The 16449-nt window shown below is 47.4% G+C and overlaps 1 protein-coding gene across 7 annotated transcripts in view; it reads left to right on the top strand.

Annotated features, from left to right (window-relative positions):
* Larp4B (La-related protein 4B) overlaps positions 1 to 16449 on the top strand; it is a 78385-nt gene that overhangs the window by 57416 nt on the left and 4520 nt on the right. For all 7 annotated transcript variants that reach the window (XM_089543814.1, XM_089543815.1, XM_089543816.1 and 4 more), the window contains 6 exons: positions 1141 to 1571; positions 3678 to 3726; positions 3815 to 3913; positions 4472 to 4869; positions 6459 to 6630; positions 9393 to 9540. In XM_089543814.1, the coding sequence (XP_089399940.1) occupies positions 1141 to 1571; positions 3678 to 3726; positions 3815 to 3913; positions 4472 to 4869; positions 6459 to 6630; positions 9393 to 9540 (1297 nt within the window). The remainder of the gene's footprint in view (positions 1 to 1140; positions 1572 to 3677; positions 3727 to 3814; positions 3914 to 4471; positions 4870 to 6458; positions 6631 to 9392; positions 9541 to 16449) is intronic.

Raw genomic sequence — 16449 nt, 5'->3', positions numbered from 1 at the left:
AACTGATGGCAGAGCCATCTTTGTGAATGCCTGAAAGAAGATCGCAAGTGTAGGGCTGTTTGTGTGCACAGAGCTAGTGCTCCCCCAAATCCCTTTTCGAGAGAAGGGTGGCCGCAATCACTCTGCGTGCCTCAACTCGCAGAAAACAGCGCAAGATGAAAGTATAAGCTTCTAGAAAGATAGATAGCTGGCACGGTTGCCTGGTACGTAAACGACACTCGAAGGGTTAACACACTCTTAACATATGCCATATTGTGACTCTCGGGTGGCAGCTGCACTTGTGTGTGGCATAGATTGGCAGTCAGCTTATTGTTTGGGAACTGCAATGGTAGCATGGTAATGTGAGGATTCATAGCGCACAAAATTGAAGGGACACAACAGCTATGGATCCTCATGTTGACTACCCGCTAGCCCGAACCCTGACCCTTCTAAGCATGGTAATGGTGAGCTGAAGCGCTCCGCTTATTGCACACAGTCAGGAAATGTGTCGAGTATATTGAGGTAATGGAAGGAGTAGTGGCATGCTGTGATGTTAAGCTAAAGCTGTCAAATTGCTGCTTATCATTGCATGCACAAACAAGTCTAAATGTTCACCGCTCCTTGCAGCTTCCCCAGTGATCTAGCTACAATCTCTGGCCACTCATCCTTGGTTAACTGCATTGAAACATTGCCATGTTAACCATTGTTTGTTTGTTGTATTCATGTGAGCTGTGTGTTCATAAGTGTTGTATTCATACATGCGAGCTGTTTACTGCGGAACGGTGTTTTTTTTTCTGTTTTTTTCTGATATTACCGTATTCAAGGCGTTCATTATATTTTTTGTCTCTTTTTGATATACACGCTGGTTGTCTGCTGCAGTGAGGTGCATCTCTAAGGACTATGTGTTAAAAATTGCAACATTCTGTTTCTTCCCCCTCCCCATGTAATGCCCATGACGGTGTTTAGCGTTTAGGTTATGTAAATATTTAAATAAATTATCCACGAGCTTTGCACCAATTTGGAGTGCCCCCATGAGAATGGTAATGAAGAAGGTTGCTATAATAGCTTCACATGTTTGCTCACCGTAGTATGAGAAAGTGACTGTTCATATAACCTTGCGACTGAAAGTCCTTCCTGACTGCCTGCTTTACCGCTTCACAGGTGTTCTCAATGAATGGCCTGGCGCCCCAAGCAACGTACAAGCCCCTGAACGGGACGGGGGGCACGGGTCGTCATGGCTTCCCCGTCCTGTGGCCTAGTGGAGGTGGCCGTTCATCCAAGTCGTACCTGCGGGCAGGCGGTGCCTCATATGATGGCAGCGACTCTCGAGGCTTTTATGAGCGGCACGGTGGCAGCCTCCTGGGGCCAGGCTACCCATCTACCTACCTTACCGGCCCGCCTGCCTTTCCTCTGCGTGGCAGTGCTGGCAGCGGTCCTCCGCCAGCATACATCCAGGAGTTCCTGCCGGCGACCAGTGGCGGCTCCAAGCGAGACTCGGGCAGCTCGCTCTACTCTCTCTACTCCAGAGGCAGCCCCAAGGGGGACACAGGGAAGGAATCTGGGGGTGGAGGCTCTTCGCAGAAGTACCAAGAGTAAGTCATGGTCAGATGAAAACTTGGGTGCACGGTGTTTTGTATTGCGCATGCTTCAGGAACTGAAAATGTTCGGAAAGCAAGAAAACCATGTACAAGGAACTGCCGTGTTCAAGAATGTGGAAGTAAAAATATGTTGAAAAGAAAAAAAACAAACTGCAGTTAGTGCAGCAAGAAACAGATGAGGCAAAAAAATAAAAAGACAAATATAGCTACTGAGTTTGAGCTTGTCATGCCCTTACTCAATTGCTTTGGGACATCCATATTGTGCCCAATGCTCTTTTTGTAATTCTTGGTGCTTGGCCATTTCATTTTCTTTTTGACATACCGTATTTACTCGCGTAATAGGCGCACTCGCATAATAGGCGCACCCCCTAGTTAGGGCGCGAAAAATCAGATTTTTTTATTTCCGCGCATAATAGGCGCACCCCGAACTTTGCACTGTGATCAATACTGTATTTACACGATTGCAAGCCGACGCCTCGCCACCCCCCGCTTCCCAATCTTTATTTTAACAAAGTTTTTGCTGAACTGACTACTAGTCCCTACTAGTGCTGCTGCCGTCGCAGCTGCTGCGGACCCACAGCACGTACAACGACATCGCGTAGAACAGCCGCACACAGTTTTCAGGGATGCTCACTTTAAACGTCTGTTTGGAAAGCTTCATCTCCAGCCGGAAACGTTCCCGACTTAGGCCCGCGAAAACCTTGGAGTCGCGTACGAAAATTTAAGGACGCCGCAGTCGCAACTGCCGCACTTCTCGGCCACGTCGTATTTTCCGACCTGCCGCACGCTTGCCGCGTTCGAGAGCAAACTCCCAGCCGGTGCTTGCCCGTCGAGCTAAAACATCAACGCTCCGCGGCAAAGCCATAAACCACGATAACTATCGCGCTACCGCAAATCCCGGCACTTGACAGCAACAAACAACAACAAAAAAAAAAAAAAACGAGCTGGAGATGCTGATGGCGATATAGATAGCGAAAGCTCGCGGCGGAGGAAAACGATGATGATGATGAGCTTGGCCTTGGGCGGCGTCTGGAAGCTCCTGCGCGCGTGTGTGGCCTCCGCGATCAAGCGCCCGTTGCGCGCAGCCAGAGCCGATCGCGGAGGCCTCGGCGCGTGCATTCCGAAAGTTTCATGGACTTACATGGACTTTTTTTTTTTTTAACATTTTCTTCGCGAAAACGGGGTGCGGCCCGTACACGAGTGCGTTTACGCGGTGTGTTCAATTTTGCGAGTCGAAAAATTTCCGGAAGTTTTACCCCGCGTAATAGGCGCACCCCGAACTTTGAGCCGGATTTTCTGGAAAAAAAGTGCGCCTATTATGCGAGTAAATACGGTACATGTCCACGTGCTCCTTGAGGGCACTTTGACATAAGTTTTCACCGTCCTTACAGGTCAGTCTTAACCCCTCCAGCGAACATTTCATAATGAAATTTGCGCCAAAATTTTGTTTCATTGTCTATCAGCGAACATTTCATAATGAAATTTGTGCCAAAATTCTTTTTCACTGTATATGCTATCGCCATCTGTTTTTTTTTTTTTGTGAGGTGTGTGGCAGTACAGAAGTCTACAACTTTGCAGAGTCCAGAGTGCTTTTGTAGCACTAGGCTTTCCAGGTTTAATACTTGAGAATTGCACAAGATGTGCTTTTATAGTTGGCTGCTTGTAGCACCCATGGTATCTGCAGAGAGTGCCTTTGTGCTCGCTGCTCGTCAAGTGGTGCAACAGTAAAAGCCACGGTCAAGCATCGTTGGTGTTCCATCGAGCCATCTTTGCTCGGGACACCTGGTTTACCCCGGTCGGGACACTTCTCATCGGCTTCTTTTCTTGCAGCAATCTCGAAAGCTGCGCTTGTGGCGTATTCTGTGCGTGTGTTTTCTGGAAAATTCAGTTTGTGAGCCAAGTCATTGTCGGAAAAAGAGCACTTCTTGGTGTCACTTGTTTGTTGTGGCCCATCACAGCTATCTAATGGGCACTTCTCAGCAGTTTTTTAGTGTGCTTTCTTGCTGCATTTGTCAAACTCCTGTTGAGGATGTTATTTGTTTGTGAACAAGTACATGCGCCTTTGCAGTCTTATTGGACATTCTTCTCCCTTCATTGCAGTAGCAGAATGCGGCGGAGAAAAAAAGAAGAAAATGGTTCCAACAAGCCAGTAAGCATTATTTGTGTCTTCTGAAAAGCAGAGAAAGTTGAGCACTTGGCACAGGAGAAACTCATTGCGCCCTGTTCTTTATGCACAGGATGGGAGCAATGCAGATAGTAGCAAATCGAGGGAAGAAGCTGAAGCTCCAAAATTTGATCTGGAGGAAGCTGCTTTTCCACCACTGCCTGGCTTTCTGGTGGGTTTTTCCTACAGTCTGATTTGTGATATGCCAGCAAGCTCAGCAAAACTGCAGTCCTGCCTGCTTTCATTTTACGGATACAGTAAAGTGAAGCCTTGTTAATTCGAAGTCACTGGGACAGCGAAAAATATTCGAATTAACCGACAACAGCAAAAAAAAATGGACCCAGGAGGAAAATGTAATTGTGAGGACACGTTACCTCTTACTGGCCAAAAAGAAAGTCAACACGTACCCCACTCCTGTCACGGGATCGGACATTTGGATTGAATATCTTTGCACAGCACCTCACATTTTCTAATCAACCGGGCTGATGCGTGCCACCGCTTCGATTTATCCAGTCAAATTTAGATTAGAAATTATGGGACCGCTGAAATTATTCTAATTGTCAAGGTTTTACTCTAGTTATGTATAGCATTGTCACGGGGCTTGCTTGCACAAGCGCTGGGCCTCTTCTCATCAAAGTGTGCAATGTTCTTATATCAGATTTTAACTCTTATCTTTCTGCTCACTTCTACACGGGACGTAAGACTATTTATTGCCCTGTGCTACATGCAGGAAGAGGAATCGTTGGGCCAGGGAGCTGTGTCGACGGACGATGGCTCTTCGGCTCTAACGACGCCCGCTCTAGCGACAGCCAACAGCAGGCTCTCTGACATTGTCCGTGGTGCCACTTCGGGCCGTACGCTAAGCAACAGCACCGTCAGTTCAAGCTCAACGGGTGCAGTGCCTGCCTCGGCGCAAACCACGAATGCAGCTGCTTCTGCCAAGCCCCCGACGCGCGACTGCAAGACACAGACAGCAGAATCTGCTCTGAGTCCCACCGCAGCCGCTGGCAACACCAACCCTGCATCGACTCTGGTCACCAAGGACAGTGCCACCCTGACCAATGGCAGCGATTTCCCAGCGACCATGCTGACTCCACCCGCATCTCCTGTGTCCCCCAACACTGCCACGTGAGTACCTTTGCCTTGTTGGCCTTTACTTCTCTGCAATGTCTCATTAATGCTGCTTCTGACAAGTGCCATAGTCGGCTGCTGAGCAGTATGTTTTGCTTGTGCTATTACCGTATAACCGCCGATGGGCAAACACCTTAATTGCCACACTGCTGGGAGTTAGCCCTCGAACACTGCAAACGTGCGGCGGGCAGGAAATTTGACGTGGCCGAGGAGTGAGTCCGATGGTGGTGCAACCAAAAGGATGCATTAAGAAACACAATGTGCAAAAAGCGCGCTTTCCGAGTCAAGCGGTGCGAGATTCCCGAACTGGAAGAAGAGCTGCTTTCTTATGTGATGGCAGTGCGGAACAACGGCTACGCATTGACAGCGGACATGCTTATTCCCTGATTGGTGTGTTTTTATTTACAAAAAATTTTTTTTACGCACATCACGTGTGTGGGCAGTCTCCGTAATCATGTCACCCAATACGATGACTTCTGGTTGGGCGGCGGGCATGCTGGCAGCGTCGGCCACTTGCAGCTGTAACCGGCAATGCTTAGCGCGACAGCGAGGAGTGAACACGGTTCTTCTGAGAAAGTGAAAGGTCGAGATCCAAAGCATGCTGGTGCATTCTATTATCTACAGTAACCGCGTAACCATCAGGGCTTAGCGCGACAGTAAGGAGCAAACATGGATCTTCTCGGGGGATTTCCTCCACATACAGGCAGCATAATCGTGACTGTGCAGATGAACAAGCGATACATAAGCAGCATTCGTTGACAGCCAGCAATGGCGTGCTAGATCGAGTTTTCTGGTGAAGCTGGTGACACGGGGGCATTGATGATCGCAAAACGGTGTCACTATCAGCTGCAGGAGGAAAATGTCTGCTGTTTGTGGAATCTGCTCATGAAAATGCACAAAAAGAGAGGATTTGCTCTAACTCTCTCTATAAGTGGTAAAAATAGTTCTAAGAGAGTGACCCTCCTTAAAAAAAAAAATTAACACAGATGTTCGTGTTCAGAACTGATCAAGTCTAAACACACTGCACTACTGGAGTGAAAAACTTGACCTCACTGCTATTTTGAGAGATGCAAGCTCCAATTACTCAAGGTTTTATGTGTTCGTGCTTGGTTTTGCCCCAAAATTGTCATATTACTGCTCCAAACTGATTTTATTTGTGCTCTCCAGCTGCTCCAGAATGCACATTTTATTTGACACACTGCAGGACGTGAAGCCCAAGCAGGAGTGGGATGCAGAGACAAAATATTTCAATTTTAAAGTGCAAATCAAATTGCAAGCGAGACAAAATATGAGCAGAAGGAAATTGTAACGTAACACATAAAACTGTACATGGTCACCTATAAGGTGGAGAGGTTGTGCGCAATAAGCCGGCAAAGTACTGAATAGCTTCTTCAGAATGCCTGTTTTCTTTTCTTTTTTTTTTGCTCCAAGAGGGGCTGCAAAACAAAAATCAGTTCCCAGCCTTGAGCTCGTCTGGCATGTTTTGACCAAACAGCCCTATTCGCATTCGTGCGTTGCTACCACAGTGCTGCTGTTCTTCACTTGTGTGCAGTCTGTGTAAGCCAGGGGACACCTGTTGTTTGCAGGCGCGAAGGTGCTTCTCAGGAGGCGGAGGCCACTGGCAGGGTCCATAGCCCAGCACCAGCCGAAGAGGCAGCTGCTGCTGCTGCTGCTCCTGCTGCAAATTCAACGGCGGCTGCTGCTGGTCCGGCTACTACGACGGCACCTACAGCAGCACCACAGCCTGTTGCCAATTCTGTGAGTGTGCTTAGTGGCATATGTTGTGGAGGCTGTGCTTCTCTCTCCTTACATACAATTTGTTGGGCATTTTTATCCTGCAAGTTGTACCATCAGCGGGGGGAATCACAATATAATTTGGCACCCCTCTCCCTTGCTGCTCTAGCTGTCCAAAAGGGATGCGTTGCACTCTTTGATACCCAGTTCTCCACCGTTGTATCCTTGCTTGCTTTTCCTTTATCGGTGCTTGGCGGGACAGCATCACCTCATGCGCGCAGCTTGAAACAAAAGGTGTGCACGGATGCAGTCGCAAAGCCAATAGCCTGAGATCAAATAAAAATAAAAGAAAATTAATGGTCACTTAAGGGGGGACACTGGTCTTGAAAAGAAAATTTTATTAATTTAGTCATAGTTATGAAATTTTCAGGGCACATGTATTTTTGTGCACTGATTTTAGATATGTTATTTAATTTCATGTAAAACAATTCCTTGAGCACTTATGCACTTTTTATGCAAGTATTTTGCGGAGAGTTTTGAAGAAAATTTGCTGCAGGAAACTCGCTGAAATGTTTGCCATTGGGTTCTCTCGACACCAAGGAATACAATAAAGGTAAAATTATCATCGTGGCTATCATAGAACTTGAGTAATCGGGTACTGAAGCTGCCACTTCACACACAGGAATACACATTTTCCTTCTCATTTCTGAAGCGACAACTTCAAAACTTTATAACTTAAGTTCTATGATAGGCTGGATGATAATTTTACCCTTATTGTATTCCTTGGTGTCAAGAGAAGCCAATGGCATACATTTCAGCGAGTTTCCCGCAGCAAATTTTCTTCAAAACTCTCCGCAAAATACTAGCATAAAAAGTGCACAAGTGCTCAAGGAATTGTTTTACATGAAATTAAATGACATATTTAGAATCAGCACACAAAAATGCATATTCCCTGAAGATTTTGTAACTGTGACTTCATTAATAAAAATTTTTTTTTCAAGACCAGTGTCCCCCCTTAATGCTGTTATATAAAGCGCGCTTACCATGCCTTCCACACACCCAAGTGGCATGACTGACTAGCCTGGTAAGAGGCAAACCAATCTGAACTGCTAATGGTTCTTTAGTTTTGGATTCCAGTGTGGTACACACACTGGTTGCCAGAACATTAGTCAAAATGCTATCCACCGTTTTTCCGGGAAAGTTAGTTAGTTATATTGATTTTAATGGCGCAAAAGCAAGTTTTTCCGGGAAAGCACCCACCAGTGTGAAAGAGCCAGGTGAACGGTGCCATGTTTGAATATATATTGGCTGAACCGATTTCTTACAAATTGGCATTGTGGACCCTGGAGGGTGTCAGTAAAGTCTGCAGTTTGCTTCATAAAATATAAATATTGCTGACCATTTGCTGGAAATACCTGTATTTGTGGTGCAAGTGGTCCATATGCTTTGGCACTTCCTTTGGTATCAGCAGTGGCATTATGTGTGATTCATATGCGTTTATTGCTCATGGTGTGTGCTGAAGAACTGCTTCCACACATTTTCGGTGTCCAGGCAGCACCTGGGTGATAGATTTTCCTGGGTGTAACGTTTGTATAGCAAATTCCTCGATGTTATAAGGTTTCTCAATTCCCCAGCACCACCCCCTTGAAGCGCGTGTATTTGAGACCTCCATGTAACGAAGTTATTGCGGCAGTGATCTTGATGTAATGAACTGGCTGCGCCATCTATCTGTTTGCTAGTGCTGAGCGACTCGAAATTGGGCAGAACCACAGGAAAGTTTAGTGACAATAAAGCACGAACTGACATGAGAGCAATACCGGAGCTACAATCGGCCGCAGTTTACACAACGTGCCGTGCTTCAGCGCTGTCGGCACAACTTGTGTTTTCTTGTTGAGAACGTGTCCTTTCGACTCATCTCGCAAAAACTGCGTGTAACGAAAACCTGGGTGTAACGAAAAATCTCACTTTTTTCAGTTTCGTTATAACCAGGTTTAACTCAGCTTTTATGATGGGCGCTTTCTAGTGAGCAGCCAGAATAACTGTGTGCCAACAATGGCTCTGTGCTGATTTTAATTGAACGCTTCAGTTAAAACCGCACTGTATCATCAGTGCTTCTGAAAGGAGGCAGGAATGTTTTTCATCGTTGATGATGATGAGTCTTCGTTGCCGCTTCGCCTGCTGTCATATCTTAATTTTGCAGTTGATTGCAATACAATCAGGTCATGCAGCTAATAACGTGCTCTTTACTGGACAGAATTCTTCGGCAGTTCAAAGCTGTGTGATCTTTCGCATCCCCACCCACTGAGAACTCCCACCGACTTCTGAGATATCTGTGAATTGGACAGATGGCCCTGAGGAGCACACACGTGCCACTGCACTAGCATGGTTGGGTCCCTGCTCCATGTCAGCGAGAGCAAGAAGAGTGTCCTCTGATAGCCAACCAATGAAATGAAATCGGGCGCATCCCTCCCTTCGTGTTTTCCGTTGAAAGTGCAAGTGGGTGTCTTCTTGCACGGGCTTCACAGCTGACTGGTGTGCCGGTGACACTGACCCTTCCAGTCCTTTTACCAAGCTTTGGGCATCTGCAAGCACAGTAAACACAGTGCGCCGCCTTCAGGCACAGGCAGCGCACTGCATTTGGCGCCGTTTTTTGTGATATAGCAAAGAGCCACGGGCTGGCCTGGCAGGCTGCCAAGGCTGGAAGTGGATGACCATGTACTCAGCTGGGGATGTAGCTGGTGAGGTTGATGCCGAGCAGCATGCTTATGCAGTGCTCCCCTTGGCAGGTACCACAGAAGGCAGTGACTGCTGCAGAAGAAGGTGGCCGCAAGCTCACCTACTCAGAGGTGGCAGCCATGGCGAAGAGCCGGGCAGCTGTGCAGGCCACACCCGAGCAGCCCAAGGAGGTCACCAAGCCGGGTGTCCGAAACTCAGGTAGGAACACCATGCACCTTCTGCTCATCTGCGCAGTGGATAACCCTGTGTGGTCAAAATTTCTGGAGCCCTCCACCGTGGCATGCCTCGTAGCCGGTGTTGCTTTGGGATGTTGAACGCCATAAACCACACCATCGCACCTGGTCTCGTGCAGTGTGGACACAGTCGACAGTCTGTAAATTGCGCCCAGCCTGCTGCACGCTGATACTGTGCACAAAGCAAGCCAAACCAGCGAACCTCCTGCTTGCACGTCCCATTCCCATCAGCCTGTGAGAGCACGTGATAGATCACAAAGTTGATTGATGCCATTAATGCTCTTGTGCAGTGCCTTTTCGTATTCGGTGAAAGCGGCCACTTCGTGGCGGTTGTTTCAGCAACTCGTGAAGCTCGCGATACTTTTTAATTGGTGGCATTTACCTCCAGCTATCAGTCAAGATTTTGAGATATCCGCATTTCGTTGGGAAAATAAAGAGTAATAATATAAATTCACGGCACCATGGGAAGTGACTTGGCTCTGCAGAAAATTTTGACTAAACTGATACTTTTGAGATACAGTAGAATAGTGAAGTGAAACTGTGGTCCCATTTTTGCATACATAGACAACAGCATTGTTTTTCGGTTATAGTAAAGATGTTTTGCAATGTAACGGCTACAATAAAGAGCTTCTGGCCGTGGCAGCGTACTTTCTGCGCAGTGATGACAAAACAGTGCTCTCTGAGATAGCTTCACCCCCAAGCACTGAGGAGAAGCTAACTTTTGGACACAGAAAGGCAGCGCGGGTCGCTGAGAAAGGAAAGACACTAAAAGCCTAAAAGTGCAGTGAAGAGTGGGGAAGGGATGTTTTATTCGAACATTCCCAGCACGAAGCACACGGAAGCGGCAGCCAGAAACGGAGGCGCGGTGGCACTGCGTGGGCGGTCGCGATTCGACTGCGTCGGACGTGTTTTTTGGCTATTGCCCCTTAAATGATGCTGAGCTTGCAGAAAATGATGTTTGTGCAAAACTTTGGTTTTCGATAGCAGAAAATGATGTTTGTGCAAAACTTTGGTTTTCGATAGTTTTCGGCTGCCATAAAACAGGCGGCGACGCCTTCACTGAAAACGAAAGCACGCAGCACTGCAGAAATCACTTAATGGCGTCAAGGAACCCTGCGACCCATCACTGCTTTCACAGGCTGATGGGGATAAAACGTGCAAGTAGGAGGTGCCCGCAAAATAGCACAGATGGTTTGGCCTGCTTTGGGCACTGTCATTGACTGTGCGTGTGTGCGCGTCACACGCGATTTACCATCAACCGCGTCCGCACTTCACATGGCCAGGCTTGATGGTGCTGTTCGGTTTAAGGAGGTTTAACGTCCCGTAGCGACATCGGCTATTACGGACTGACATCGCACCATACTACTGTGCTTGGTATTGAGCTACACCGCGAAAGTGCTCAGGCGGGCGCTCGTGGGGTATATTCCTTATTGAGCTCGGTAGTACATGGGCACCTTGCATTTCACCTCCATTGAATTTTACAAGTAAAATTTTTTAACTTCACAAAGGGGTGGAATTTGCCCAATGTTTGATTTTGTGCTCACAGAAACTGCGTTGTACCGAAACTGCGGCGCGAAACTACAGTCGACGACCGAAAATTCGGACGCCTGATTTTTCGGACATGCTTGATTATTCGGACTTTTTCGCGGCACCGCGACATGGCCCATAGAGCCAATGTGTAAGAGCGCTTGAAATTTCGGACGCACCGCAACTGACCACTCGATTTTTCGGACCTCGTTCGCACTCGCCGCCGGTACCCAAGCCGCCATATAATGTGTACAGTGGAACCTCATTAATTCAGACTGCAGGAGATATCGAAAACTTGATCAAACAAAACGAAACTCAAGCTTAAAGGGAGCCTCTTGCGACGCTGAAATTCTGCGCGAGTCGGCACATTGCGCTCGCGTGTTTTCGAATTCGTACTGTCCTTGAATGTCTTCCGCCGCACGAACTTGAACCGTAGTCTGAGTTCACAGAACTCATCTGTGCCGAGTCTTTAGTCCCGAACACGGAACGCGAATACGATCGCGGAGCGCTTGATCGCGGAGGCTACGCGCACGCCGTAGCCTCCGCGATCGAAGCGAGCTTTGGGCGCGCCGCCGGATCTTATCGCACCGCCGGATCTTATCGCGGCCGCGATCTGCTCCGGCGCTGCGCCGTTCGCGGAGGCCACGCGCGCGCACCGGAGCTTCCAAGTGCCGTCTATGGATGGCGCCGTGATCATTATCATCAACATTTTTCTCGGTCGCGATTTTCCGCTGTTCACATCGGCATCAGTATCGCCAGCTCCAGCCTTTCGTGGCGTGTCAGCATGCGTGTTAGCGCGTTCGCCGTGATAGTGGCTTTCGCGTGCTGCCGCCGAGCTTCACAGTTTTATCGCGATGGGCAAGCACCTTAAGCTACACGGCTGGGAGTTAGCTCTCGAACGCGGTCGGTAAGCGTGCGGCGGGCGGGAAATTCGACGTGGCCGAGAAGTGCGTCCGATGATGGTGCAACCAAAAGAGAAACACAAGCTGCAAAAAACGCGCTGTCCGAGTCAAGCCGTGCGAGTTTCCTGAACTGGAAGAAGAGCTGCTCCTCTATGTGATGGAATTTCAGAACAACGGCTACACGTTGACAGCGGACATGCTGCGCGGCTTCTTTTGGCATGAGCGTGCACCAGAGCGCAGCACCAGCTCAGGAGTCTAAATACTTCGCGAGTGACGATTGAACGTAGAATAAATGTCGCTCATTCCCTGGTTGGTGTGTTTTTACTTAAAAAAAAATTTTTTTTTTCGCATATCAAGTGTATGGGCCGCACCCTGAAAATTGATCCTCGAATCTGGAAAAAAAAAAGTGCGGCCCTTATACGCGTTTATACGGTATTTCGCGCCGCGAAATATAGTCATGAGGAGATTTAGAATGTGTACAATACAATTGGCCGCTTTCTCCGGCATAGTGGTAATAAGTTCGTGATTTTTTTCTGTGAAATTTGATTTTCCGGACTGCCCGATTTTTCGGTCGTTTTCGCGGCCCCTAGAGAGTCCGAAAAATCGGTCGTCGACTGTACTTCGTTAAATCGAGGGGAAAAAATACATGCATTTCCAATGGAAGTAAAAAACTGAAACAAAAAAAAGTTTGTTGCATTGTGAACCTCGTTTCATCAAGGTTTGTTATATTGAGGTTTAACTATATTTATTTTTTTTACTAGGACAACCTCACTAATTAAGTGCTGAATATGCCTCAAAAAGAAAATATTCTCAAATTTAGAATTTCTTTGCCACCACACCTAAAGATTTGTTATCTCTGAAATAGTGTTATTCGCTTTTGTGCCTTCTGGGGAACTTAGAAAAATTTGAGGAAAAAAATTTCAGAAATCATGTTTTGTATCTTCTTTTGTGTTTTGTATTTAAAAGAATAAACCAAATTCAGTTCAGTTTACTCACTTTGAAAGTGCAATGTATTTTTTGTATGATTGGGGTTTGCTGCTGCTTGCAAATTTAAGATGGCGACCACGACACCAAAAATGTCTTTTCTCCAGAACAGGCTAGGATAATGTTTCAAATAGTAACACAATAACCCACGATCGGTTTGAAAGAAATAGAAGATGGTGAAGTGCAAAGTCTGGATCAGTTGGCTTGGAATGACCGTGATGTTACCATTGTGCTGCGCAGCAGTACACTCTGCATGGTGGTTACTGCTGGTAATTATTGCACTTGCTCCACAGGCATAAACAATGAAATACAGTTGAACCTTGATATAACGAACCTCGATAGAACGAAGTTCGCGATGCAACAAACTTTTTTGTTTCAGTTTCTTGCTTCCATTGAGATGCATGTATTTTTTCCCTCGATTTAACGAAGTGGTTTCGCGCTGCAGTTTTGATGCAACGAAGTTTTCGGGAGCACAGAAAAACTATTTTGGAAGAACTCCGCCACTTTGTAAAGTAAATTCAAATTTTATTTTGTAAAAACGTTTTTGTAGAGGAAAATGTTTCCCCACTGCAGCGCCCCGGACACACAGACATGTATATAGTGCCCCTCTGACGTTTCCACGTCTAGAGCAGCGGTGTCAATCCAATCCAAGCCAAGCCTAGAGCGTCTCATTGTTGTTGCAGGAAGGCACGCTGCAGCAGTCATTTCTTTCTCTGATCGTGGTGCTCTTTTGTGCAACAATGAGTGGTGCGCCCCGGAAGAGGAAAGTGATTTCTCTTGATCTTAAAGTGAAAATGATCAAAGAAGTAGCCGCCGACGAGAAGAAAAAGAAAGTGGCGGACTGGTACAATATAAAACGCTGAGTACCCTTTCGACCATTTTAAAGGCGAAGGACAGCATAATGTGCGCTCTCAGCGACAGCGGCCTGAGTGTGACAAGCAAGAGGCTGAAAACGGCTACGTATGGCGACGTGGAGAAAGCCACGTTCACGTGTTTCATGGAAATGCGCGCTAAGAAGATGCCTCTGAGTGGCGCCATACTTCAACAGAAAGCCCTGGACTTTGCAAGTGTGCTTGGGTGCGACGAATTTAAGGCTAGCAGCGTGTGGCTACAATGGTTTGAAAAGAGCCACAATATCGTTGGCAAAGTAATCAGTGGTGAAAGTACGGAGGCGAATGCCATTGGAGCTGCTAATTGGCTTCGTGACCGCGTTCCAGGCATTTTCGCCCGCTATGACATAGCGGACATTTATAACGCCGATGAAACGGCTTTATTCTATCGCCTTTTGCTGAAGAGGACCCTGGCTCTGTAAAATGGACGTGCCATGGCAGCAAACAGCAAGCAACGTCTAACCGTGTTGCTATGTGCGAACATGGATGGAACGGATAAACGCAAGCCGCTGGTTATCGGAGTTAGTGGAAGACCGCATTGTTTCGTTGGAAGGTCGATGCCCGTCAAGTACATCAGTAATACAAAGGCTTGGATGACATGAGCCCTGTGCAGCGACTGGCTTAAAGAGCTGGATGAGGAAATGGGCCAGCAGAAGAGAGAAATCTGCCTTCTCCTGGACAACTGTTCAGCGCATCATGTTGACGTGGAGCTGTCAAACGTCGAGTTGGAATTTTTTCCCGCAAGTTGCACATCTCTAATCCAGCCATTGGATCAAGGTGTAATAAACAGCGTAAAGTGTGCTTACAAGAAGCGCACGATCAAGAGAATTTTGCTCAACATGCGCTTTAAACGGGACACGAAGATTGACATGTTTATGGGCATAGAAATGCTATCTGCGTGCTGGCAGTCTACGAGCAAGGAAACTTTTGTGAACTGCTTTAGCAAAGCTGGCATGAAAGCTGTGTGCGACTCTTTGGATGCAGCAGACAATGATGAAGCGAGCGAAGGAGAGGCACTTGTACAGTCAGATTTCGCTGATTCGTGGCAGCAGCTGAGCGACGAAGGCGGCGTACCCGAGGATGTAGTAAGCCTTACAGACTTCATCGCCAGTGATGAATATGCTGTCACAACAGAAGAACTGGACGACAGGGCAATAATTGAAAGCGTTCAAGAAAAAAACGTAGAAGACGGTGATGACATCGACCAAGGCACTGAGGAGGCAACTCAAGTGCCTACAGCAACACAAGTGCTGAATGCCATGGACATTTTGCGGAGGCATGCCAACTTGCAAGAGCATGAACAGGCATTGGTAGCGGTAGCCACCTATGAACGCCTCATTACGCCGACACTCTTGAGCAAACGTCAGGCAAAAATAACTGACTTCATGACTGCATCATAAAGTGAGTTGATACAGTCATGAAGTGAGTTGCCTTTTGCAAAGATTTGACAATAAAGGTTCTTCGTTTTTGAACTCGCGTCAATCTCGCCCGGTCGCAGTGGCTCGGTGGTTACGGCGCTGGACAGCTGATCCAGACGCGGCGGCTGCGTTTCGATGGAGGCGAAATGCAAGGCGCCCGTGTATTGCATGACGTAACGCAAGTTAAACCGCATGTGGGCGTTATTTTCGGAGCCCTCCGCTACGCTCTGTTCTCTAAGGTTACAGTCGACAGTCAGTAAATCGCGCCCCGCAGCGCATGCACCGCACAAAGCCAGCCTAACCACCTCCGCTATTTTGCGGGGCCTCCTACTTGCACGTCCCATTCCCATCAGCCCCCATGAGAGCACGTGATGGATCGCAGTGTTGCTTGACGCCATTAATGGATTTCCACGCTGCTCAATTTCGTTTTCATTGACGCCGCACGCTTCGTGGCATATCTTCGCAGCAACACGCGAAGCTCGCTTTAGTTTTTCAATGACGGCATTTATCTCCATCTCTCAGTCAAGATTTCGAGATGCCCGCAATTCGCTGAGGAAACACTGTAAGGTAATGGGTAACAAAATGCATGGCGCCGCGGGGAGCAGCTTTGCTCTCCAGAAAATTTCAACTGAAGCAATATTTTGAGATTTGCGATTTCGACGTAACGAAGCTTGACTGAACTACTATTGCCGCTCTATTTGCTTATCGTTTCTTCTAAAATCGGTTGTAATATCGTCACGAACGCACGTGAGCGGAATAAAACAGAATAACGAATGTTGTTTGAATGCACAATTTCATTAGCGGCACTGAAAGACAAAAACCTCGATGCAGCAAAGTTCATGATATAACGAAGTTTTTCCCCAAAACGTACTGCTTCGTTATATCGAGGTTCAACTGTACAAGGTAGTGTATGAGGGTGGTGGCCCCCCCACACTGGAACACTCCAAAGTTTTTGGATAGATGCCAGGCCCATTTGAGTTAAAATATGTGATGGCAGAGGTGGCTTGAATTCACTGAAAAATGCGTCTGTTCCACCAGGCTTGGCGCAAAGGCAAGGCTGAGTACCGGCCTAATGTTTTCGTGACTGTGATGAATGCCTTTTTAAGACTAGAAGTGCCTATTAATGCCACTGGAATAGCAGAGCTGTGCCGAA

The sequence above is a fragment of the Amblyomma mixtum genome, chromosome 5 (genome assembly GCF_055824585.1).
Source record: "Amblyomma mixtum isolate Tamu chromosome 5, ASM5582458v1, whole genome shotgun sequence".
Classification (NCBI taxonomy): domain Eukaryota; kingdom Metazoa; phylum Arthropoda; class Arachnida; order Ixodida; family Ixodidae; genus Amblyomma; species Amblyomma mixtum.
The sequence above is the reverse complement of the archived record's forward strand: the minus strand, read 5'-3'. Positions and strand labels throughout refer to the sequence as shown.